Here is a 24,107-nt window from a genome sequence, read left to right on the forward strand (position 1 = left end):
GATGTTACTTGAAGCAAGAAAATGAGACTTTTGAACATTCACCTTAAGACCAGACGCCTTGCAGAAAGCATCTAACACCTCCTTCACTGATCGTGCCTCTTCTTCCGCCCCTCCCCCTCCGCCTAGAGGAGGATGTTGAAGGCTTCTTTGATTACATTATTGGATCATTAATCCGTCCCAATCCTTGTGTTAGTGTGGCTAAATACGCCACTGCTTTCATTAAAATAAATAAATAAATATCTGATATGGTTACAAGTGATTCAATTTAAATCCATCCAAAATAAAAATAAAAAATCCAACTAATTTTTTTTTTTTTGGAGTAATTAGATAATAAGAACAGAGGCACGCATTGAAGGCTTCGTTGTATACGTGCCTGAGCCACCATGGGTGAGACTTCACCTTCCCCCACACCATGTCACCGACCTCGAAATCAAACCCTAGATCCCGCGAGAGATGCGTTCCGACTGCAACAAACGCCGGGATCGTGATGTGACTACATTTGATTTGTGTCTATTTGTTCTTCGTCTTCGATTTCTTTTCCAATTTTTTCTAATTTGAAATAATTTATTAGAACCTAGATTTATCAAGTGTCAAGTTCATAAAATTTTCACTGACATGCTTTTGAGATTGTATTTATTATCGACAGACTACAACCGTAATTAAAAAGAGGGGTAAAAAAGGAGACTTTATTACTATTTTAAAGAGGTGAAGAAAAATGAAATTTCTTAATAATAAAAAGTATAGATATTTCTTCTTCTCAAGTCTCTCCTTGTCTGCCATCAACAATTGTCTCTCCTCGTACGAGTCAAGTATTATAGGATACTTATATAAAATTAATTAACAGTATATAATTTAAACAATATCGATCAACAATTACACTACGTAGTATATGTAAATCAATTTATTTTTATAATCACAATTACAATACATAGTGCACGTAAATTAATTAATTTTAAAATTCACTATTAAAGTAATTATATTTTTTTATGGATTCAATTTAATAATGACTTTATTGAGTCATACAAATTATAAAAAAGAATACATTCAATGCGTTATTTGGGAGATCATTCAGAAGATAATCTTGAAATGTTTTTTTTTAAAAAAAAATTATAGCGAAAGATTAGGCAAAAAAAAAAAGTTAATCAGTGCCCTTTAAGTATTATTTATTGGGCCACATCTATTTAGTAAACTGGACAATAACTTTTAAGTACAATTTCTAATAATTTTTTTCTCTTTTAATTTTCTACCCATGCATTAAAGTGACGAAATGCACTGGTTAACAAGACAAAAAAAAAAAAAATCAATTAGTCACGTTGTGCCAAAATGCCTTGCTTTCCCCTCACTCTTTATTGACCTTCGTCTACTAGCTTTCGCCAAACAGGAAACATGGGTTGAATCAAAATGCTACTGTATTAAGGTAGTGGCTCTCACAAAAAAAAAAAGAATAATTCATTCAATAATGTATCTCACTTTAATCATCAGCAAAAATGGAGTAACACGCACTATACCATACCATGATCCTCATTCTCCGGTGTGGAAAATCCTTTGGCCAAATAGAAGCTAAATCTTATTTACATCAATAAAAAAGAACTGAATTAATACACAGTAAATATTGGAAATAAAATTGGCTGAATGAAACCAAAAGTAATGTAGCACTGGTATTCAGTTAAGAGGTTCACGCATCATCTGCATTCCGGCTAGGGGGAGGAGTACCGGCAAGCCAACCCCACACGCCACCAGAACTCTGCCTCTGTTTTGCGTTTAAGGCAGCTTGCTCTGATGCAGCCTTCTGCCGCTGGAGAAGCTCCAGCTCCTTCTGTAATGTCCCAATCGTTTGGAGCTTCTGACCTAATTCAGCAACCTCCACCTGCATTCTCAAAAATATTATTGTTATTCGGTTCAAAAAAAAAAATCCAACTTCGTTCATCCATAAAGCAGACTAAACAGGCAAATTAGATCACTATAAAGAGGAATTTGCCTATAAGCAGTTTCGTCATAAGTTATTGAAAACTTGAAATTGACACCCAGTTTTGAAAATAATGATTTTTTTTTAAAAAAAATTACATTCACGTCACATGAATAGTTACTTTAAGAATGGGTTATTGACTAGATGAATGGTGCACCATGTTTGTCCAATATACTTTTATTCAATCATTTACCAAAACACCAAATCCATTTCAAAAACACTCAAGCATTAATGGATACCTCGAGTTTGAAACACCTCGATTGCTCAGATGCAAGCTGACCACGAACTGATTGGAGCTCCTGCATTATTAACACAACAAATGTAAGAACAGTTCAAAGAAGACAAGTCACAAAACGAGACATTATGAATTTATGTCAAATATATACGGCAGAGAGTATTATTATATAGTGTGGGTTATAATTAAAAAAACTTCGTACCCCATTGCCCAGAGGCTCTTCGCTATGCGAAGGTGGGATATTGTACGCAGCCTTACCCTTGCATATGCAAAGAGACTGTTTCCGGATTCGAACCCATGACCAACAAGTCACCAAGGCACAACTTTACAGAAAATAAATAATTCTACAATCCTAAATTGTCTAATTACCAAAATTAAGATATCTAACAATATCCAACAATTGCCTAATTACCATCATTAAAGATATGTAACAAAATCTAACACTTCCCTTGAAGTTGGAGCGTATAAATAATCCGCACTGAGCTTGTTTCAAGTAGAATCAATTTGAGAACTCTTCAGATTTGGTGAAGATATGCCAAATTGCCATTGTTGTTAACAAATTTAGTGGTGATGTCACCTGATAAGATCTTCTCCCTAATGAAGAGGCAGTCTATCTCAATGTGCTTAGTTAATTCTCTCATGGAATACAGGATTTGAAACATTGTGCAAAGCGGGACTCATTATCACAAATGGGCGTCATTTGTGTAACATCTCCAAGCTTCAGTTCTTTGAGCAATTGTTTGAGCCAAAAAAGTTCACTAGTGACTGAAGTCGTGGCTCAATACTCTGCTTCTGCACTGTGTATTGTGCAACATTATGTTTCTTAATTCTCCAGGAAATCTAGTTACCACAAATAAGAATGCAATACCCAAAGGTGGATCCCCTATCAGTGGAAGAACCTGCCCAATCTGAATCCGAATATCTCACAACTCGAGTATGGCCTTTATCTTCTTACCTATGGCGTCACCTCTATCCCTAAGAAGTAACAGATCTTTTGTTCGAAAATGGTGACATAGGTGCTGCTTTAACTGGGTGATGCCATGGTGATCACTACCTGTAATAACAATGTTGGCAACATAAACAACTAAGTAGTTGTTACATAGTCTCAACAGATGTTACCTTTCTTAAGCCTATTCCTTTCTTTGGTTCCACCTTTGAGTCTAAGTTTGTTTCTGCCTTCCTGTTCCTCCTTTTCCAGTTTCAATCATCTTAACCCTACCAGATATATCTACAGGTCCACCTAACCCATGGGAGAATCCAACTCCTCCACCTATACATTTCAAGTGTATCACCATTGGCTCCATTCACCTCCTTCGGTGCCACTACTTGACGTCGGGATAACTTCTGACTCACCACTGGCCCCAACTCATTCTTCTCATCAGACACTAATCTTCCCATTGCTCTTTGGAAAAATATTTGTTCTACTTGCAATCCCATTGTGTCACATTAAGCTATCATTGTCTATATCCTCCCTACTATATTTGTCTTTCCACTGCCTTTTGGGTCTATTCCCAAAACTGCAGGTGAAGCTCTAATACCATGTTGAGAAGAGGAAAAAGCAAGACATGACTGAATCCATGTGTCAATGTACACAGCAGAGTGTATTATTACATAGTGGATAATAATTAGAGAGAAAATATTTTCCTAATAACCATAATTACATAAATTCTAGAATTGTCTAATTACCATAAAGATATCTAACAAGGACCTTTTAAGAACAATGATATAGTTTAGACCTCATCAATAAATAGTTAAATACTACAACCAACTGAACCAAGCATTTTCCCGATGAATGGGGTTCAAAAACCTTGATCAAACAATATAATATTCTGTCACAAATAATGGTGTTAGATTCTGTCGGAGTTACTTATAATAAAAGGGTTTGAGTATGTATATGGGCTTGGCCCAAGTGCTTGTATACACTTAAAACCCAGTAATATAAATATGAGGTGAGCTACACATTGTAGAGCACCCAATTACAGTTTACTCATGTGTCATTCTCTCTTTATCATTCTTTATCTCTTTACATGACATCAGAGCCAGGTAGGGTTTAGTGCCACCGTCAACAGTCTTCTGCAGCCACAAAAAAAAAAAAACCTACCAGCAGTCACAGAGGAGGCTGACCAAGACTGCAGGAGGGTTGAAATTTTTTTTGGTGGCCAAAACATGGAGCAAATCGCGAATTAGAAAAACCCTGTTTTTTTGGATTTTTTCGTGTACGACCTTGGACGTATACTTAACAGATAACAGAGGGAGTGTTGCCCTGTCGCTCAAAGCTAAAAAAAAAATAGGATAGTTTCTCTCCAGAATTCTAATTTCTAATTGTTATTGATATTAATCATTAAAAGTTTTAATCTTTTCCCATTTTCCTGCTAGATTCCTGAACTGAATCCATTCCTGACTAATTCAAATTTCCAAAATAGAAAAGGAATTTCAACTATTAAGTAGTTACCTTGTAAAGGTCAGAGTTACGAGACTCAGCTTCCACCAGATCTTGCTTTAGTTGAAGAGCATGCTGTTTCTCCTTGCTCAGTGATGACTCCAACTCTTCTTTCTCAGCCTTCAAGACTGATACAAGATCACCTTTGGATTTCTGTATGACAGCCAAAATATGAAAGCAATGACCGGCAGGGAAAAGAAAGCGAAATTGCACAAGTGCAGAATATGATCTGTTCTTTTGGGGTTACAAAATGAAGACCATAGGCATGAACTACACAGGAATAACATGCTGGAGGCCTGGAGGCTAACAGCGTTTAATCAAGAGATAAAAGGGTACCACAACCACAGATTGGAGGAGAACAGTCTAAAAATTGTTGACTTATAATCTGAGGATGAGCATAATTTTCAATTCAATCAGCTACTTGAGGAGGGAAATAAAATATTTATAATTGCACGTATTAATGTATTTATGTGGTTTGAACTTCGGAGTTTTTTATGTACTCCCAACTGATTTTTCATTATTATTTTCCCTTGTTCATTATGTTGGCAATAAGAGAAAAATCACTCACTGACACAATGACATGGGCATAATGTGTTGTTACTCTATGATAGTTAAAGTGACAGAAACTAAGGATTAATAATTTAGCAGGCTAGGATCAGGGTTTTATGACAAATTCAAGGCTTAAAACTACATGAGTTGAGTTGAGTTGAGTTGAAGGCTAATTTGAGGGGTATGTAAGGGAATTGATTCATTGCAAGTTCTAGGATGATGATAAAAATCTTTAATATAGTCTAGATTCTGTGCAAGGTTATAAATACAAGAGAACAAAAACTGAAACAGAAGAATATACCAAGTTTTTAGATCTTGGACTGTGAGACAAAGGCATGCAGCCAGGAAAATAGATATCTTGTTAAATCAGATTTACGAACTAATTTTTTTATAAAATAAAGCACCACAGTAAAAAAAATTAACAAAACTAAATACAGAAACAAGAGGATTCTTAAAACCAGAAAGAAATAATGTAAATCCTTTGTAATAATACATACTGGTGGATCAGCATCAATAATACATACTGGTGGATCAGCATCATGGCCTGCTTCAAATTCAGACTCCACATTTGTGACATTTGGGATAGCTGAAACACTGTCTGGTATGGAATTTTCAATTATTTTGGATTGCAAGGTTGATTTGTGGCTTGGTTTAAGAACATAGACCTAAAGGCAGCAAACCAAATCAAACGAGGGAGAAAGATAAAACAAAAGCAAAAGAGAGCAGAAGCGAGGCAAAATTTTGAAATAATATTTACTTCATTGTTGTAACGTCCATTGTACCCTCCAAAAGATACAAGTATATCTTCACCATCATAGGAGCTTACAACCAAACTCAATCCCTGCAAAGGGGAACATTTTAATTATCTTAATCAGATGGCACTAGAAACATAACCTTATTACACCATAGCATGCAGTTAACAAGAATCAGTAATCTAGCTAGATTTCTTATCACATGCAACCTTGTTAAGATACATAAATAATGTACCTCACTGGCAACCGGAACTCGTCCTTGAACAGAAGTTACCACTGACCAAGTCAGTGTAGACATATTCAGTACAACCGTCTCAGAGACCCCTGCAGAATAACATGGAATATATAAATAGTAAAAGAGATATATAGTTTAAAAAAAAACAGAGCACCAGAAATGTAATGGAATCCAAAATAATCAGTAAATTTACAACCTAGGAAACCAACCAAGTCATATAGATATATAATAACCACCCCAGAAGTTATTAATCTTCACAGTGATTCCAATAAAATGGCAATGGTTCCTATATAACTTTCTTTCACAACAAAACAGTATGCTTGATTAACAAAGCTTTTACACCCTTTACTGTCCTTTCAGTGCCATAAATTTATCTATTACCCTATCTTCAAAATATGTTTATTAACATCCATCTATGCAGGAAATATCCAAAACCAGAGGGAAACCAAAGAATTGGGGGAATGGAGCTATAAGCAAATGATCTCATAGAGTAATTGTTTGCTTGATTTAGTTTAGTTTGACCCGCAACATACACTTGTACACTCATAAAGTTCAAATAATATTTGTTCAATATATCAAGCAATATTTTTTACAGTGAAAAATCATTCCCCAATGCAGAAAGTACGACTTTAAGTGGCAAAAAGGCATACCACTCTTATTGTCACCACCACCAACAATGAACCAGTTCTCCCCTACTGTCACACCAGCATGTCCAGCACGTGGTGATGGTATTTCTCCTAGCTGCGTGGGGCGAGACCATTCCATCTGTAGAGTTCACACAAATGATTAGATGGAGATGATTTTCCAGTCCACCACCTAACAGAAGAAGCAATGGCCTTACAGTTTGCAAATCAAGAACATGTAAATCATTGTAGCATGTTGCATGCGAACCCCCACCAAAGATAAGTAAGTATCGGTCCACATGTACAGCAGCAGTATGATCGGACCTTGGAGAAGGTGGCACCCCACTGCCAGTTAAGACTTAGTTAGCACCAAACCTAGGTGTTCTTTTTTCATTTTGTTTTTCTCTTTAGATTGGCATGGGAAAAGGAAAATCACACATATTCACTGCTGATGAGAATGAGTAACATAATTTATTATGTATCATAACCAGATCATGGCATAAACAAAGATGACCACAGAACAAAGTTTTTATGACAAATTTGCTCTTTTTTACAACATAAAACTGTTGACATTCCCCCAACCATATAACCCCCTCCTCCCCATAGAAAAGGTAAAATAAGATACCAGGGGGATAGAAAGGAATCAAAGCATTGTTCCAGAAAACTACTTACACAGCATCAATTTCGTCCCATGTCATGGTTTCCAAGTCAAGAATATGCAGATCATTCAAGAGAGTCCTTTTAGCATCTTGCCCACCAAAAATTACTAAGGTTTTCCCTACAAGGTTCACTGATTGGCCTCCGCGTGATACCTAGAAAGTATACATGATTGAAAAGAACTTAACAGACCTTTAATGTATTTTTATTTAGAAAAATGAAAAAGAACTGAAGAAAGAAAGAAAGAAAAAGAGAGGGATAACTACTGTTGTGTGTTTAAAAACCATAAAACCTATGCATCTCTGTTAAGAAAGAAAAGAACAGAAAAATAGGAGAGAATACTCTCCTCCAAGGGTTTCCCCTTCGCAAAGGATTTCTCCTTTCTCAAAGAGCTAATGCTCAATTTACAATGACAAAAAATCTGCCTCTCTCGTCTCTCCTATCCTTCTTCCCCCATTTATATCTAATAAACCCCTCTAACTAACTAACTAACCTATTAATAGTCTAACTATCCTAACTAACTCTCTCTTCTCCTTATATCCTAACAATCTCTTGTTAAGAAAATGCATGTGACATGTCACATACCCTTAATGTGATATCATTAAACTTCTAAGAGATTTTTTTTGGGGGGGTTATTAAACATAAAATAACAACAGATACATACCGGAGCTTTCCCAAAAATCTTTAGAGTTGACCATGCAGCTGTTTCAAGATCAAACTCTTTCACTGTCATAATATTTATTAGTAATACAGATAGTTAGTTTCAATCAGAATAGAAAATACAGCAAACAGGAGTAGGACAGGAACCACAAAAGGAGCAGGGAGCCAAGGAGGGGAGCAGGAATCAGTGTGATGCATAATTAATGAACATAGATCAAATCAATGAATTAGGGAAAATGTTACAAGCTATTATGTTCAACTAAAGAAATATTTTTAAGGCCCAAAAAATGATAATTACTAAGCAAAACATGTAGCCCAAATGTTTAACTTAAATATGCAAAAAAAATTATCACCACCATCACACCAATTTTGCTTGGTTTTTCCTTTAAAGTGAATGAAGTGACAGTATCATGTTTTTTAGTTTACCGAAATGAATAGAGAACACAATTTGAGTAAGATTATCTTAACTATGCCTATCACTCTCACCAAATTTTGAATAAATGAAACTTCTTGGCCTATCCCAAAAAAAAAATCTAAACAAAACTTATGCATGCATCCCATTTCCTCATTTATTTATGCACAGATATGATGTCAGGCCCTAAAAGACGGATACTCCCTCCAGTCCTTATTATAAGGTCCAATTAACTAATTCACACAGAATAAGGAATTTTGTTAATTTAGTTGAGACCATTAAATTTGTCCTAAATTTGTATTTTGTTTTTTCCAAAACTATTGTAAACAAAACTAACAAACATTAATGGGTTATGTTTCTTTGCTATCACGTCATTCTAGAACTGATGTTAATGAAGCGCATTTTTGTGAAAAAAATAATTAATGCATGGGAAATTGTAGATTAGACTTCATAAAAAGGACCAAGCTACACTTTTAATTTGGACCTTATAATAAGGCCCAGAGGGAGTAACTTGTTGAGATCCCATATCAAATATAGATATGGCCAAAATACAGCTTATAAAGACTTGGACAATGCTCACCTTATGTATGAGCTAGCATTGGGGCTTTGAGTTAGACCCAGTCACCCAATCCAAATTCAAGATAACACATAATGACATTATTATTATACCTTGGATACTTTCAGAAGGATCTTTTGTATGCCCTGCAATTGACAAAAGCTTATTTCCCCATGGAATCTGTAGTGCAAAAAAATTTCAGAATTAGTAGCAGCCAACTACAAGCAGATTGAACACAGCAGTAGATTATGGCACTATGCAGAGTTTTATGTTCAATACGAACCAAAGAATGGCCAGCGCAAGGGATTGAAGTTGTTGGGGACTCAACTCCAGTCTTAGCTTCAATCTTTGACCAAGTCCAACTTCTCAAATCCAAAACCTGTATTTGTTTCCATTTAGTTCAAAAAGAAACAACACATAACTTAGTCAACTTGAGAGGCAGATAACAAAAAACTGATCTGCCAAAACACAAGATATATAGCTACTTAGCCAAAATTGGTGGTTTCAATCAACCTCACAAGATAAATTGTAACTCATGGAACGGATATATTGAACATATGCTTACATGAAGATCATTAAGGTATCGACCATTGTGATTTCCACCATATATGTACAGTTTATCTTGCACAACTGCAGCTCCATGCTGAACATTTAAACAAACTAGACTTAGGAAGGAAAAAAACTAATAGAGTTTAGAGGAAAAAAACTCATAAAGCATAAAATACAAAACTAGTGAAGAATGGAATTATATAATTTTTACAATTCACAAGAGCCAATACCTCATATCGGGCTTTTGGATTTCCTCCAGATACTGGAGGTGCAATCCATTGATCATATACTTCAACTGAACCAAAGCCTTCCACAACAATATCTTTATCCTGTGTTCCAACTTCACTTCCATTTTGGGTGGAAATAGTCTTTGTCTCTGGATAAGAGTTCCCATTCTCAATTACTGGTTCAACTTTGGAATTCTGCTGTCAAACCAGCAAGATGGAATTGGAAAGCAGGAAAAAAGGGGGGAAAAATTACAACTTTGACAATGGCAACAAAAGTGGATAAGAATATAGATGAAGATGTTCTCATTGCAATTCTGTAGGCACAACTTCAAGTTGACATGCCTCTTACATTAATCTAAATTCTAAACCTAACTATCAAATACTAAAAGCCAAATCATGGAATCCTGTATATGACTTGCAACATAATCATTGAATTAAGTGAGTTGTATAAGAACTGTGAGCACGCATATTGGGTGTGATAGGGACCTGAATACTAGCCCCATTGGCCAATTCTCTTATGGACCTAAAATATGGAAAGTTTCTAGCAGGATGCCCAAAGCAATGCAATGAATCCTACACTTTTACATGTTGAGCAAGAAGAATGATAAGTTGGCAGGAGAGATTTTGGAGTGCGGAGTTGGTTACGTGGGTGGAATACATGGTGTGTGAGGCATATGAGTTAGTTATACTGTTATAGTGAGTGAGTAATCATGGGAAGGGAAGGGGGCATCATTGTGTGGTGGGTTTTGGCTTTGGGACTGGAGCCACTGTAGAGAGACTTCTCCTCTGTAAAGAGCCGGGCTCTTGGAAACGTCTCAGCTGAGATTGTTCTTCTTTTATTTTCCTCATCAACAACAAAACCTCTCATTATTTCTATTTTTATTGTCTCTGTTATTTTGGATCCTACCAGGGTGAAAGGTAGTAAGAACGCAATGTGGAAATTATAAAATATCCCAAATTTTATTTGCCAGAGAACAGATTTTTTAAAAAAAATTATTTGACAGCAAATACTGACCATGTTCTGATCACTCAGTGCTTACTCTATAAAGTTAATTTTGAATATAATTCATGAATATAAACATACAACAATTAAAGGTCACTGCAAGCAACAGCATAAGTACTAGTAGAGACAAAACTTATTAATGCCATTTGAGATAAACACCATAGCAAGAACAGGACTCGGTACTATATATAGCTTATAGCCTTAATAACACTCACATTCATTTGCACATCTATGACAGGTTCTACAACAGAGTTAGATGCTCTTGAATACCAACCAGGATCTTCTTCCTACATAACAAAATAAATTTAAAAAAAAAAAGAAAGAAAAAACACAATCAGCAAACATTCTTTGACACACCAAGGAAGAATGATTATATAAAAATTACTTGCATGACCTCCAATATTTTTACAAAAAGACGCATAGCTTCAGTGGAGGACATGTTTCCAAGCTGGTTCCAACTGCATCAATAATTACTACTTTTAATAATATACTCAACGAAATTAGAGTAGGAGTGCAATAGTGCATATTACAAGTACTATTTATATATAAAAAAAAATCACATTGATAAAAGAGTGTAGTATTCACGACAAAATATCTGCCCAATGTAAATGCAAAGTCTAGCATGGTAAAACCTTAATGCTACACAAATGCATATGTATATATTTTATAATAACAGCATACAAAAAAGTAAAAAGCACCAAGTGTGTTTTAAGCAAACAAACCTGGCCCATTTGCTATGCTCCACAAGTTTCCATGTACTGGGTTCTGGGATGTTACAAGGTCCTACACTAGCCTGAAATAGCAATTTTTCCAATAAATCAATATGAACTTGAACTTTTCCATTTCATTTCAGAAATATCAGTACACCTGACCAAAAAGAATAACTAAACAAACCATTGGCTGAAGAAGCTAGAATGGCAGGAAACACAAGTAAACCATCATCATTTCATAATTCCTTCAAGTTTAAACCGTGAGTTCTCTTATCTCTAGCTTTTGTCAATTAAGGCCTCTACCTCAAGCAAAATAATGATCATACGCATTTCATCCAAACATAGGTTTATCCAACTACATAATTTTGTAGACAGCAATTCCATTGAGTTGTATAAAAAGAAAAACACATAGATCAACGTCAAATACTTCAATGCACGGCAATTGGCAACAAAAAAAAAAACTTTCCATGAATGAATGAGCAAAAGGAAGAAAAAGCAGATCTAGAAGGTAGTAAGTACCTGTTGGTATAAGCTGTAGAGAAGAAGAGCGGTGGACTTGGCGAATTTGGAGGTGAGGGTTTTGGTTGGAGAGGATCCATCAAACCCCACATAAGACGCCGCAGCGTAGAACCGCTCTGGGTATTGCAGACCAGAAGTTGCTCTCGCCATCGCCATCTCCCTCTGCTGCTGATTCAGATCCACCAATTCGCTTCACTTTATACAAAATAAATGGATTGAGATTGAGGATGCAAATGCAATAGGAAGCTGCTGGTGTCTTATATATCAAGTTTTTTCTTTCTGCGCAGATCCACTCTGATTCTGTACCAAGTTTACCATATAGCCATATGCCCCCAGCTTCTGTTAATTTCTCTTTCGCCACTGTTCTTATTTATGGGGTTTTTAATACGGGGACATGCTTTAAAGGCAAAGAAAAATGTGTTATAACTTTGCATGCTCAATAGTTTTCTTTTTTCTTTTACCTTTCGGTTTTTGTTAGTTTTTTTTTTTTTTTTCTTCCTCTCTCTAAGTAATACTTAAGATACTTTGGGTTTATTTAATTAGGATTTTAAAGAATTTTAAAAGTTTTTTTTTTAGAAAAAGGTCTGTAAGTAATAAAAAAATTTAAATAATAGAAATAAGTTTGGTGGTATTTAATTAAAATTATTATGATTTTTTAAGTAATTCAATAAAATCTATTGATATTCAATTAAAAAAATTTATAACTTAAAAAAAGTTATATTCAAAAGTATACATATTTAGATGGATTCTTTTTAAAGATGGATTTTAATTAATTTTATAAGACTTTTTAATAGAAAATAGATATCAAACAATTTTACCTAAACTATTAAGTTCACGGAACCTTTTTTTCTTTATTTTCTTGCCTATTAACATGTTTTTTTTCATCATATATAATCATTTGTCTTTTTTGTTGAAAACAATAGATATTCATAATTTTTTTTACTCTTTTGATCCAAAGACAACTTATCCTCAAACATGTTCTATGAGATATCTTTTGCAATTCTTTGAATTTGGGATATCTTGATTACATGTTTATTTTTAAAGGAGGTGAGAAGTTGATTTATGTATAAGTGAATAAATATATAAATGATATTTTAGCACATCTATAAATGGGATTTAAAACAATTGCTGGACATATATTTTTGTTTGGTGAGATTGTTGTTATAGAAATGATTACAAATATTTATGTTATTGGTCGACATTATGTAATTTTTATACAATTAACATGATTAATAATTAAAAGAAAATAAATATATTATGCTTGTGAATATGTTAGAGAAAATTGACATGTTAAATAATACATTTAGAATTCTTTGTATAGGATGATTTTATTTAGAGTGTTACGTTAGAAAAAAATTGTAAATTTTTATAAATAATTTTAATTTAAAAAAAATCACAGAATCTTTTGAAATCTTAAAAATTATATCTTTTTAAATCTTACAAATTCATACTTTATAAATTCATTAAAATCTAATTTAAATCTTACAAATTCATACTTTATAAATTCATAAAAATCTTTAAAAAAATCTTAAAAATCATTACATTCTTGCAAAATCTTTTAAAACTCACATGATTTTTTTATATCTAAATAATTTTTTAAAATTTTAATTCAATACACACTTTCGTAGGCTTATTGGGGGTAGAAATGAGAAAAATAGTTAAAAGGATAAATTATTTTGTCATTTGATTGCTAGATGAAAGTTTGAAAAAAATTAAAATTATTAAATAACAATCGTTGTAATTTTCAAAACACTAAAATGCATTTTTTGTTATGGTAAAATTGGACATATATGTTTTTCTTCTCTAAAAAATTTAATATCTTTTCCTCTCAGTAAAAATTACCATTTTTTATCGGAACAAGGTTCAATTATAACAAAACTTATTATTATGATTTTTTATATTAGTTATTCATATAATTAATATAAATATAATATTTAAAAAAAAATAATTAATTATACTTATAATCAATGTAACACTACTAAAATTATTACAAGAATGAAAAGTTTATCTATCTAATTATGTGAGAACGAAAAATATATTTAAACATTAACAAATGATTGTATTTAATAATATTAATAATTAAAATCACATTCATTTAATTAATAATTTTAGATATTAAAATAAATACAATAATCAGTATTCATAATTAAACTATAGATTGCCTTCTAAAAAGATAATTAAACTACAGATTTTGTCGTCTTTTGTCCTACCTTTGACTTCTTGAATATACTACCTATCCTATTGTAGGGATGAAATATAAGAGTCATAGTCATAATCCTTGTTGGGAGTTGAGTTTCCCCGTCTTGTCTCCAAGTATTTATTTCACATTTTTACATATACTAAAGTTATAAGCCATAATTATGGAACCATAATTATGTTATCCGGAATTATGAAGGTTAGCTTTCTAATACGGAATTACAAAATGATGGTTGATTCATGAGTAATATGAAATCATAAGTTCGAATCCCAAATCCGAAGGTGAAGGAGGTTGTGGGGGTGATGCGAGGAAGGAGAGGCAGGAGGGAAGGGATTGATTCCGCAGTGGTGTCAACAAGGAGGTGCAATTCCATGGGAGAAAGGAAGAGGAAGAGGGTGAACGAGGGGAGAGAAAGATGGGTAAGCAAGGAAATATTACAAAATTTGGGAGTGCAGAAAGCAAAAAATAGGGTGCTTAACTTAGAGTGACTTAATTTTTTTTCCTTCTAATTTAGGATTTTTTTCATTTTTTTTAAATACATCTTTGTTCCTACAAGTTTTAATCCTTATAAATTTTTATTTTATTTTATTAGAATGTTTTAGATAATATTTTCTTTATTGTTATTCAAAGTGTTATTTAAAACACTTAAAAGACAAAAAATAAAACAAATACATTTTATAAGAATTAAAATAAAAAAATTGTGGAGATAAAAATGAACAAAAAATAATAAATTACATGAACAAAAAATATATTCAAATCTTTTTTTATATTTTTGTATTTTAATCCTTAAAAATTTATTTATTTATTTTTCCTTAGAATGTTATTCTTTACATAGTGCTTTTGAATAGTAGAAAAAATGTTTTGTATAATATTTTTTTATTGTTAAAAATAAAATTTACTTTTAACATTTTGATCAATTAAATTTACTTCTAATAAAAATTATTATAATGTTATTTTATCAAGTTTGAAACGTGGTGACTGCTACATGTTATTCTATAGAACTTAACTAAATCTGGACCATTTCGATCGTCTTATCATAAATGGCCAACTTAATACACAAATTAACGTTGCTACAAATTTTCAGCATATTGCCATATTCCATTCTTATTAATAAGATATGAAAATGGAATGACTGAAATTGAAATGCTGTGAAGTCGAAGTGTGCACATTGAACTAACTAAATGTGCAGGGCAATTCTTCTGATTATTCGCCATTTAAAGATACTGATGAACACTAATTTAAGGGACCAAATTAAAGTGTCCACACACTGATTTGTCACAGGAAAACCAATCAGTGTTAATGTGTAGACGATTAATTTCTGCAGTGTACTACTAGTTTGATATGGTCGAAAAGGAATTAATTAGTTCATAGAACCAAACTAAGCTGAAAATTCCACCTTTAATTTCCATAATAGAAGAGACATGCAAATTATTCTTCCCTCCCCCCAGCAAGGTCAGTATCATTCATATGGTGCTGTTTGTTGCTGAAAATGATTCAAGCCCTGCATTCTTATTTGACCAATTTCCCCATATTCCATCTCCACCAACCATTTCTAACTGTTGATCACCACCATAGAAATTACCATCACCACCACCACCACCACCTCCTCCTATCCCCAACAAGTCCAAAGTCATCACATCTTCACTCTCTTTAGTTCCACCAACTTCAATGGAACCACTTGACCTACCATTATTCATTGCATGCAAAACACCATTATAAGTACTGCTTCGATTGTTCTGCTCTATGATCTTCGACAAGGCCTTACTTTGATCCAATATAGCATTAAACATATCCAAACCACTCATTCCCATGCCATTGCTACCACCATCCACCACCCCATTGGCAATGAAATTATACTGAGACAAGTCTTGTTGACCGTTGTGCATGTTGGGGTTCATGATCCCATATGATGGTGGTGCCATGCTTGTGACATTAATAAAGCTTTTTTCTCCACTCATCATCATGCTGTTGTTGTTGCTGTTACTATTCACTGTTGCACCCATTTCTGCAGCTTTTTGGAGCAATGCTGTGGCGGACATGTGAGGTGAAAGGAGACCATTTTCCTCGAACATGTTAATGTTTGGTGATTTTGAGCTTAGTTGAGAGGTGGATGAAAGGCTTCTCGTGAATGCTGCAGCCATGTTGTTGTTAAAGGGTTTTGCGGGAATTGTTGTCATGAGGTCGTGAGGGAGTGATAGTGGGTGCTTGTGATTATTGGCGCCATTGATTGGTAATGATGCAACTAGGTTTGGGATTATTGTTGGTGGTTGCAAGTTTGAACCATGCATCTTTGGCAATTGTCCTTCGTTGAACTTGTTGTTCTCCTCACTCAGTGCATCGCAGAAAGCTCTGTGGGTGATGAAACTATCTCTTCTGCAGATCATAAATAAAGCATGGAGTGAGTTATTTTTTGTGCACTAAAATATCAATTAAATAAACAGAAATTAACATAAAGAATAATGGGAGTAGAACGAATTGAGATAGATAAAGGACATAAGATGAAGAAAAAAAATTAAAACGATGACGAGCACAGTGAAAACTTGATAATTCTGTATGAACACTATGCATGTGGAGTTAATATTATGGAATAGAAAAATGCTAAATGATACTAAAAGTTTAGAGATTGGTCACTCAAATTTTACTACAATCACTCATGCATGGTTATTCATTTTCTGGTTGGTCAAATCACTGGTTTGTTTGTTTTTTCTTTCTAACAATAGCATCACTTTATTGAACAAAAAGACTTGACGTTGAATCTTTGACTGGAAATACATTATAAATATGTAGTACTAGTGACTCAATTATAAATGCCGTGGTAGAATAGGATACATAGTGGATGAGAGAGAACCAATTTATTGCCAAAATGAATTTAATTAAAGAGATGAGACTGACCTATATGTATCACAATTTTTCGATTATAAGTAATTATGAAAATGACTAATGGCGTGCGTGGTCAAAGTCGAACATGGTACACTTTATCTGTGGAGGAGGAGGACCAAGCTATATATTGCATGCAACATGTGCACAAATTATGAATTAATTAATATTCATGAATCAAATAATATATATATTTATATATATATATAATCATATTAGATATTATATAGTATGATTAAATTTGAACCTAGAAAAGATGGTGCCACAGTCACATTTGTATTCCTTTGTTCCACATATTTTCGAATGGGCTTTCCAATCAGACTGAACAGCATATTTCTTTGAGCACTTCTCACATTTCCACTTCTTCTCGCCGTGCTTTCTGCTAAAGTGCTTTTTAATGCCAGTAAGATCACCTAGTGCACGAGCTGGGTTGTGGTGCACACATGAGGGTTCTGGACAAACATAAACCCGTTTTCGAACATCAGTCGTGGTTCTCAGTTTCAGCTTCCACGGTAGATTATGGCCTCGTCGGTGCAATTGAAGGTTTTGGTCCCTTTGAAACCCTTTGTTGCATATTTCACATACGAACCTGTTTGTGGCCACTAGGGTGTTTGGTGATAGAGCTATGACTTCAGCACTTGGATCTGCACAAGCGTCATACAAATTATTAATTGAACTATGTATGTGTGTATGCATGCACATGTTTTCTTGTCCTAGTGTATGTGTTCATTATTAATTGACATGCACCGAAAGCAAGCAAACCGAAACCCTTCTTTCTAAATTTCTTCAAAATTAATATTGGGATAATGTGAGAAAGTGAAAAAAAGAAGACAGTGGAGATGATGCAATTCAAAATAAGGATGAGAATGTGTGATAGTGGATTGTTTGTTCACATTGACAAACAAAAAGAGAACGGAAGAGAAAGGTTCAATATAGTCGTCTTGGGATAAATTTTACATATTTTACAATAAACTTCTGTTAAAAAATATATAAAAAAAATGTAATTACTTTCTTTTATAGATATAATGTTAAAATTAGCTTACACATAAATTAATTAATTTGTAAAAATTATCTCATTTTAAATTCTTCAAAAGCTGCTTTTTAATTTATGAATACTTATAAATAAACAAAAAAATATTTTTTATTTTCTTCTTCCAGCTTAAGAAAAAACTTATTAGAACAGAACTATAATTTGAATAAAATTCAAAATATCTCTCAATGATCTCCTCTTCTCTTTTTTATGTTGATACGCACCAACACAAGGAAACAAAACAAACACGTCAACCGAACACTCATGAGTAAGGAGCCGGTATGAGAGAGGAATTTATTTTTATTTTTTATTTTTCATATGTAAAGGTATGTGGTCTTTTACTTGAAACAGTTGTGAAACAAAAATAAAGGAAAAAGTAGGAGATCAAGCCAGCAGTGAGGAAAAGTCAACAGTGAACAGCAATGATTGTGATACCCTGCAGGCAATAATTGAGGTTCTTTCTTTCGATCGACTACTTCATCACGCACCAATAATTCTACCATTTTTGCTATTCAATTTTTGAATTAAAACACCCTAGATCCTCGTTTTCCCCGCTCCAAAGAAGATTCAAGAGAATAGAATTCAACTGACAGATCAAATCTTATACTAGCTTGAAGTATAGTAATTAGTAATTAATTAAGCTTGCCATTATCCTTAAATTTGGTGAGGCCTATCTGATTGTGGATTATTTTAATTAAACCCATTTTGGGCAATGATATATCAATTAAACTTCACATCATTTCATTTTTAATTAGAATTACTGAGAAGGGCTGAAGAGGTATAAACATACCTGAAATTTTAGTAAATGAAAACAAGATTACTAAGAATATGCAGGCCAGGAAAAATAATATTCATTTTATCATCCATTAACCAGTAACCAGAGGACGTTAGTCTAGTAATTATCATGGAGATTAAAAAAAAGAGTTAAGAAACTGAGATAGTTGTTAATTAGAGAAAAGCAGATACCTGGATTTCCTGGTAGGTTTCTTTTCTTCTTAGCAGGTGGTTGTGAATCTGTGTTTGAGGCACTACCATTGCTATTATTTGTTGTGGTTGATGTGTTTGAATTTGGACTATGTAACTGGCCAAGCATCTCCAATTGCTGTTTAACAGCTACTGCTGCATCTTCTCCACTATTAATATTATTCTCTGTAGAGAATCTCCAACTATCACAACTTGTGATGTTTGAGTTTGACATTGAATTGAATTTGTTGCTACTCGATCTACTTCTTGTTAATTGCAAAAGGAAATTAGTGAGAGGGAAATTGAAACAAAGAAGATGGGATTTGTGAAACTGAAGAAAGGTATGTAGACAAAACCCACGAAACTCTCCTTCTTATGGTGTGTGGAGGCGAGTGCGACTGAGAGAGCTTATATATAACTTAAGAATACGGGAATACATATGCATTTAATTAGCTGTAATAAAATATTATTATATATATAACGCACCTGTTATTTGTAGCTAAGCATATACTCCTAGATTTGCTTGAAATATTAAAATACTAATTAGAGAACATCCTTATTCACTTAATTTTCTAAGCATTTAATTTGCCACTAAGCATTATCCTCAAGAGTATTTACTGCTTAAATAGAAAATTTAACTGCTAATTTCTGCGACAATATCTTTGGCTTAAGATAATTATGTTTGAATATAAAATTTAAATTCAAAATTACTGGTTAAATTAAAATAATTTTACACCAATTGATACACATGTTTCTTAATTATCATCCAAATATATTTAAAAAGTAATACATATATTAGGTCTTATTTGGCTATTTTTAAATGCTTAATTTATTTAGATATTTAAAAAAGCTTGATAGATATATGGACAACTATGTATATATTATTAACTAATTAAAAAATATTTTTAATATAATTATTATAAAAATTAATAACTTGTTAATTATAATTGATAGTTTATAATTGAATACTAGTGTGTAACTTTTACAATATCAATACACCCAGGCTTTCATTCATGGGCAGCACAAATCATATAGAATGTGGACTGTTGTTAACAATGGCCAACCTATCCAAGTCTCCATTTTGCATTTGATTTTGTTTGACTCTGAAGTATGTATAATATCAATAAAATTTTGGACTTTTTACCTATCACTTAGAATATAACAAATTGTTTTATTTTTCCGTTTATCATACCCTGAGGTCTCACAATTTGTTTTTTTTTTTAGTTTAATAAAATTAAATTGAATAATATATCAAATTGGTTACATGTCAGCAAGAACATATTATTGTATATGTTTTTCTTCATGACTAATAAATTCACTATTATTAGAATGTGTGTTTGCAGTAATAATAAACCACATAGAGTTACAAACCACATATATAAAATTTTGGACTTTTTACCTATCACTTAGAATATAACAAATTGGTTTATTTTTCCGTTTATCATACCCTGAGGTCTCACAATTTGTTTTTTTTTTTAGTTTAATAAAATTAAATTGAATAATATATCAAATTGGTTACATGTCAGCAAGAACATATTATTGTATATGTTTTTCTTCATGACTAATAAATTCACTGTTATTAGAATGTGTGTTTGCAGTAATAATAAACCACATAGAGTTACAAACCACATATATAAAATTTTGGACTTTTTACCTATCACTTAGAATATAACAAATTGGTTTATTTTTCCGTTTATCATACCCTGAGGTCTCACAATTTGTTTTTTTTTTTAGTTTAATAAAATTAAATTGAATAATATATCAAATTGGTTACATGTCAGCAAGAACATATTATTGTATATGTTTTTCTTCATGACTAATAAATTCACTATTATTAGAATGTGTGTTTGCAGTAATAATAAACCACATAGAGTTACAAACCACATATATAAGTTGATTGTGGTGAGATACTTTGTAATTACATATATTAATATAGAAATTACAAGTCTTCTAATAGAGTTACAAACCACATATATAAGTTGATTGTGGTGAGATACTTTGTAATTACATATATTAATATAGAAATTACAAGTCTTCTAATAGGTTGACCATATCAACTTATGTAGTTATGTTTTATTATGAGAAAATCATTACTAATTTTATTTGTTGTCTTTTAAAATTAAATGTTTATGGATTACTTACCAGAATGTAATTAGAAATAACTTATATCAAATATGGACATCCAATCAATAGAATTTTCATATTTTTCTATGTGATGGAAAATAAATATACAATTTTTATCAATGTATTATTCTATGTGACAGAAAAAAAATATTCAAATAATATTTATAGAATTTAAATAGTTTAGCATTGATAAGAAATGAATCAAATAACAAAGTTTATATTAAAACAATTTTGCATGTCATAATCACCTGTCATATAAGAAGGTAAATATTGAGTGAGATTCACAATTAAATATATATAATTATATTATAGATTTAATTTTGGAGCCTCAGCCGTAGTATCAAACTTAGTTTTCTAAGGAAAAAAAATGTCATTAGCCTGATGCGTGCCAGCCATCTGACATGGGTACGTAATTACAAAAATAACCTTATGATAACGAGTCTTTTCGAAAACAATCCACTAAGCCAGATTTATATGCAAAAATACGTCTTTGTTTCAGTTTATTTCAGAACAAAATGTTTTGTATTTTTCTTAAAGTATTCATTTTTTAACACGGAAAATATTAAAATGTTCATTTTTTAAAATAAATTATTCTATATTTTATTTTTTTATTAATAAATGGTTTTCTTATTGAAAATCGCCATTTTTTACTCTATATTTTATGCTTAATGCTTACGGTGTACTTTTGACTTTCCTCTTTTTCAACGATTTTTTTTATCACAACCTCTTTTTCAACGTTATTTATAAATAAAATTGTCTAATATAATTTTAAAATCGATTAATTTCTTAGTAAATTTCTATATTAGTTTTACTTCTCATTGATTTTCTGCTTTCTTGTCTTTTTATATAATCAAAATTCAATTTTTTAAATAATATTATGTATATATTATTTGTATTAAGCTTAAGATAATTTCGATTAATTTGTTCCATAATATTAAATTTGAATATATATATATATATATATATATATATATATGACAAATTTTAATTTATTTTCTCACTTAAATGAATAATTAATATTATTTTTATTTTATCTTAAATTATATTTGCTTAAAAAGTAATTTACTTATATTAATTCAAATATTTTCTCTTTATTTACTCTAATTCTCTTCAATCAATTAATCTTTATCTTTACCTTATTTGTCACTATTTCTCTTTTCACCTATTTTCTTTCCTTTCTCATGCCAAAACAGAGAGTGTTAACTGTTCATTAGTTGGCAAGTACATCAAATTTGTCACAAGTAATAAAGTATTTGAAAATCTAAGTGTTGAATCTATAGGGATTTTGTTTGTATTTAAATTAATACACGCCCAATTTAAAGATAAAGAATAATACCAGAGAAAAGATAAAAGATTTAAAGATAAAATAGAAGATGAAAAAAACTAAAGGATAAGATGAATAAAAGATAAGTTCTGAGAGTGTGATAATGACCTAGCCTGCCTTATCTCAAAGTGTTCGTTTACTTGCGCCTGATATCCCATGATAACAAGCTTATTTTATTTCTCTGTCTCCCAAATGCCTTTGAAAATATTCAACAAATAAAATGCATGAAGTCTCAATTCTAGATGTTTACAAAAATGCATGGATATAAAATTATCATTCTATGTCTAGCAATGATTTTCTCATGATATTTTTTTTGTTTTATTAGAAGTTATCCTCTGTCGAACGTCTAATCCCTAAAACTAATATATGCATACCTTCTTTAAATCTTATTTAGAAATTACCCTCTGCCGAACACCTAACTCCTAAAAGAATGTAAAGATGAATAATGCACGAAAGATAAACAGAAAAGACAATAGGATATAAAACACTTGGTATTACATTGATAAATAGTAAAAGTACATCATACATTATTTTGGCTTTTAGGTTTGTCAAGCCCTAACTAGGAGTTTAGCCTCTCATGGACATTGATGATTTTACACTGGATGGGGTATGAGAACTGGTGGAATAAAAGGAGTGAAAGAAAGGGAGAAAATGGTGTAAGGAAGGAAAGATTTCCCCTACTAGAGGTGGTGTATTTTTCCTCTTTAGTCTGGTTCTCTATTTATAGTTGCTGAAATAGGCTTTGGGTCTTTGTAGACTCGCTTAACGCGAACTGTTTCAATTTTGTCCGCTTAATGTCTGTTGCGCGCTTAGCGCCATTGTCTCTAGTCGCGCTCAACGCGAGCTGTGGGTTGAGCGAGACGTTGGACTAGGCCTTGTTTGCTGATTTCTTCTTTTCTTTATTTTTTCATATTTTTGCTTTTAGCATCACCAGTTTTCATATATGTAGTCAGAATTTAACGAAATATCAATTCTTTAACACTTAAACGCAAATAACTATTAAATAATTATTTTTAAAGATAATTTTACTTAATTTTATATTATCATAGTACAATTATTATTTAGTAGTTATCAGAGAGTAAAAGTGGTTAGGGTTGATGATAAAACTATAATTTTGCAATTAAAAAGAGGAGGTGAAGTTAGAAATAAATTGGGTTCAGAGTAACAGGTGATATTTGTAATTGTCCCACCGTAATAGAGCAATTTTTCGTAGTGTAATTAAACATGATCTCAACAACCGTGCATAATTAATATATCATTTTTCTCATTAGAATTAAACAGAAAATAATGATGTTATTTGTTAATTTATAAATTAAAGGTAATAATAGCATCAAAACGTCGATAATATGAAATTTATCAATCACTCAAAAGTTTAAGGATCATTTTCTACTCCATGAAATATATTGACAAAATGAAACCATTGTCATTATAAATTCAACCCACTTCTTTATTTATGCCCTTCTTTATACCTCCAAAAAAGCTTCGACCCTTATGCCAAA

At 32.1% G+C, this 24,107-nt stretch overlaps 2 protein-coding genes across 5 annotated transcripts; both read right to left on the reverse strand.

The window, feature by feature from the left end:
- Positions 1–1,452: 1,452 nt before the first annotated feature.
- LOC100813240 (acyl-CoA-binding domain-containing protein 4) lies at positions 1,453–12,484 on the reverse strand. Of its 4 annotated transcripts, none has more exons than XM_026127951.2 (18): positions 12,094–12,484; positions 11,587–11,657; positions 11,259–11,322; positions 11,080–11,151; positions 9,865–10,056; positions 9,651–9,728; positions 9,369–9,464; positions 9,199–9,265; positions 8,122–8,183; positions 7,473–7,612; positions 7,019–7,145; positions 6,828–6,942; positions 6,178–6,266; positions 5,948–6,031; positions 5,715–5,855; positions 4,654–4,794; positions 2,206–2,265; positions 1,453–1,867 (listed from the first exon to the last, which is right to left on the reverse strand). In XM_026127951.2, exons 1-18 carry the CDS (start codon positions 12,247–12,249, stop codon positions 1,676–1,678), a joined length of 1,947 nt encoding a protein of 648 aa, XP_025983736.1. In that variant the 5' UTR covers positions 12,250–12,484; the 3' UTR covers positions 1,453–1,675. The 4 variants fall into 4 exon arrangements, with proteins under 4 accessions (XP_025983736.1, XP_006577229.1, XP_006577230.1 ...); XM_006577166.4 differs by having other exon boundaries at positions 5,688–5,855; positions 12,094–12,482; XM_006577167.4 differs by having other exon boundaries at positions 9,865–10,059; positions 12,094–12,482.
- Positions 12,485–15,455: 2,971 nt separating this feature from the next.
- Positions 15,456–19,570, reverse strand: LOC100776872 (zinc finger protein GAI-ASSOCIATED FACTOR 1). Its single transcript, XM_003520757.5, has 3 exons — positions 19,164–19,570; positions 17,415–17,811; positions 15,456–16,663 (listed from the first exon to the last, which is right to left on the reverse strand). Exons 1-3 carry the CDS (start codon positions 19,393–19,395, stop codon positions 15,754–15,756), a joined length of 1,539 nt encoding a protein of 512 aa, XP_003520805.1. The 5' UTR covers positions 19,396–19,570; the 3' UTR covers positions 15,456–15,753.
- Positions 19,571–24,107: the final 4,537 nt, after the last annotated feature.

Source organism: Glycine max, chromosome 3 (assembly GCF_000004515.6).
Source record: "Glycine max cultivar Williams 82 chromosome 3, Glycine_max_v4.0, whole genome shotgun sequence".
Taxonomy (NCBI): Eukaryota; Viridiplantae; Streptophyta; class Magnoliopsida; order Fabales; family Fabaceae; genus Glycine; species Glycine max.

What these genes read in the sequence shown, in the direction of transcription:
- LOC100776872 (XM_003520757.5), bottom strand. Translation starts at nt 19,395, where the DNA reads ATGTCAAACTCAAACATCACAAGTTGTGATAGTTGGAGATTCTCTACA. An exon ending in AAACCTACCAGGAAATCCAG is followed by an intron (nt 17,812 to 19,163) that starts GTATCTGCTTTT and finishes ACGCTTGTGCAG; the next exon opens with ATCCAAGTGCTGAAGTCATA. An exon ending in TGTGGCACCATCTTTTCTAG is followed by an intron (nt 16,664 to 17,414) that starts GTTCAAATTTAA and finishes TATGATCTGCAG; the next exon opens with AAGAGATAGTTTCATCACCC.
- LOC100813240 (XM_003521651.5), bottom strand. Translation starts at nt 12,249, where the DNA reads ATGGCGATGGCGAGAGCAACTTCTGGTCTGCAATACCCAGAGCGGTTC. An exon ending in TCATAGATGTGCAAATGAAT is followed by an intron (nt 10,060 to 11,079) that starts GTGAGTGTTATT and finishes CTGGTTTGACAG; the next exon opens with CAGAATTCCAAAGTTGAACC. An exon ending in TCCTTCTGAAAGTATCCAAG is followed by an intron (nt 8,184 to 9,198) that starts GTATAATAATAA and finishes ATATTATGACAG; the next exon opens with TGAAAGAGTTTGATCTTGAA.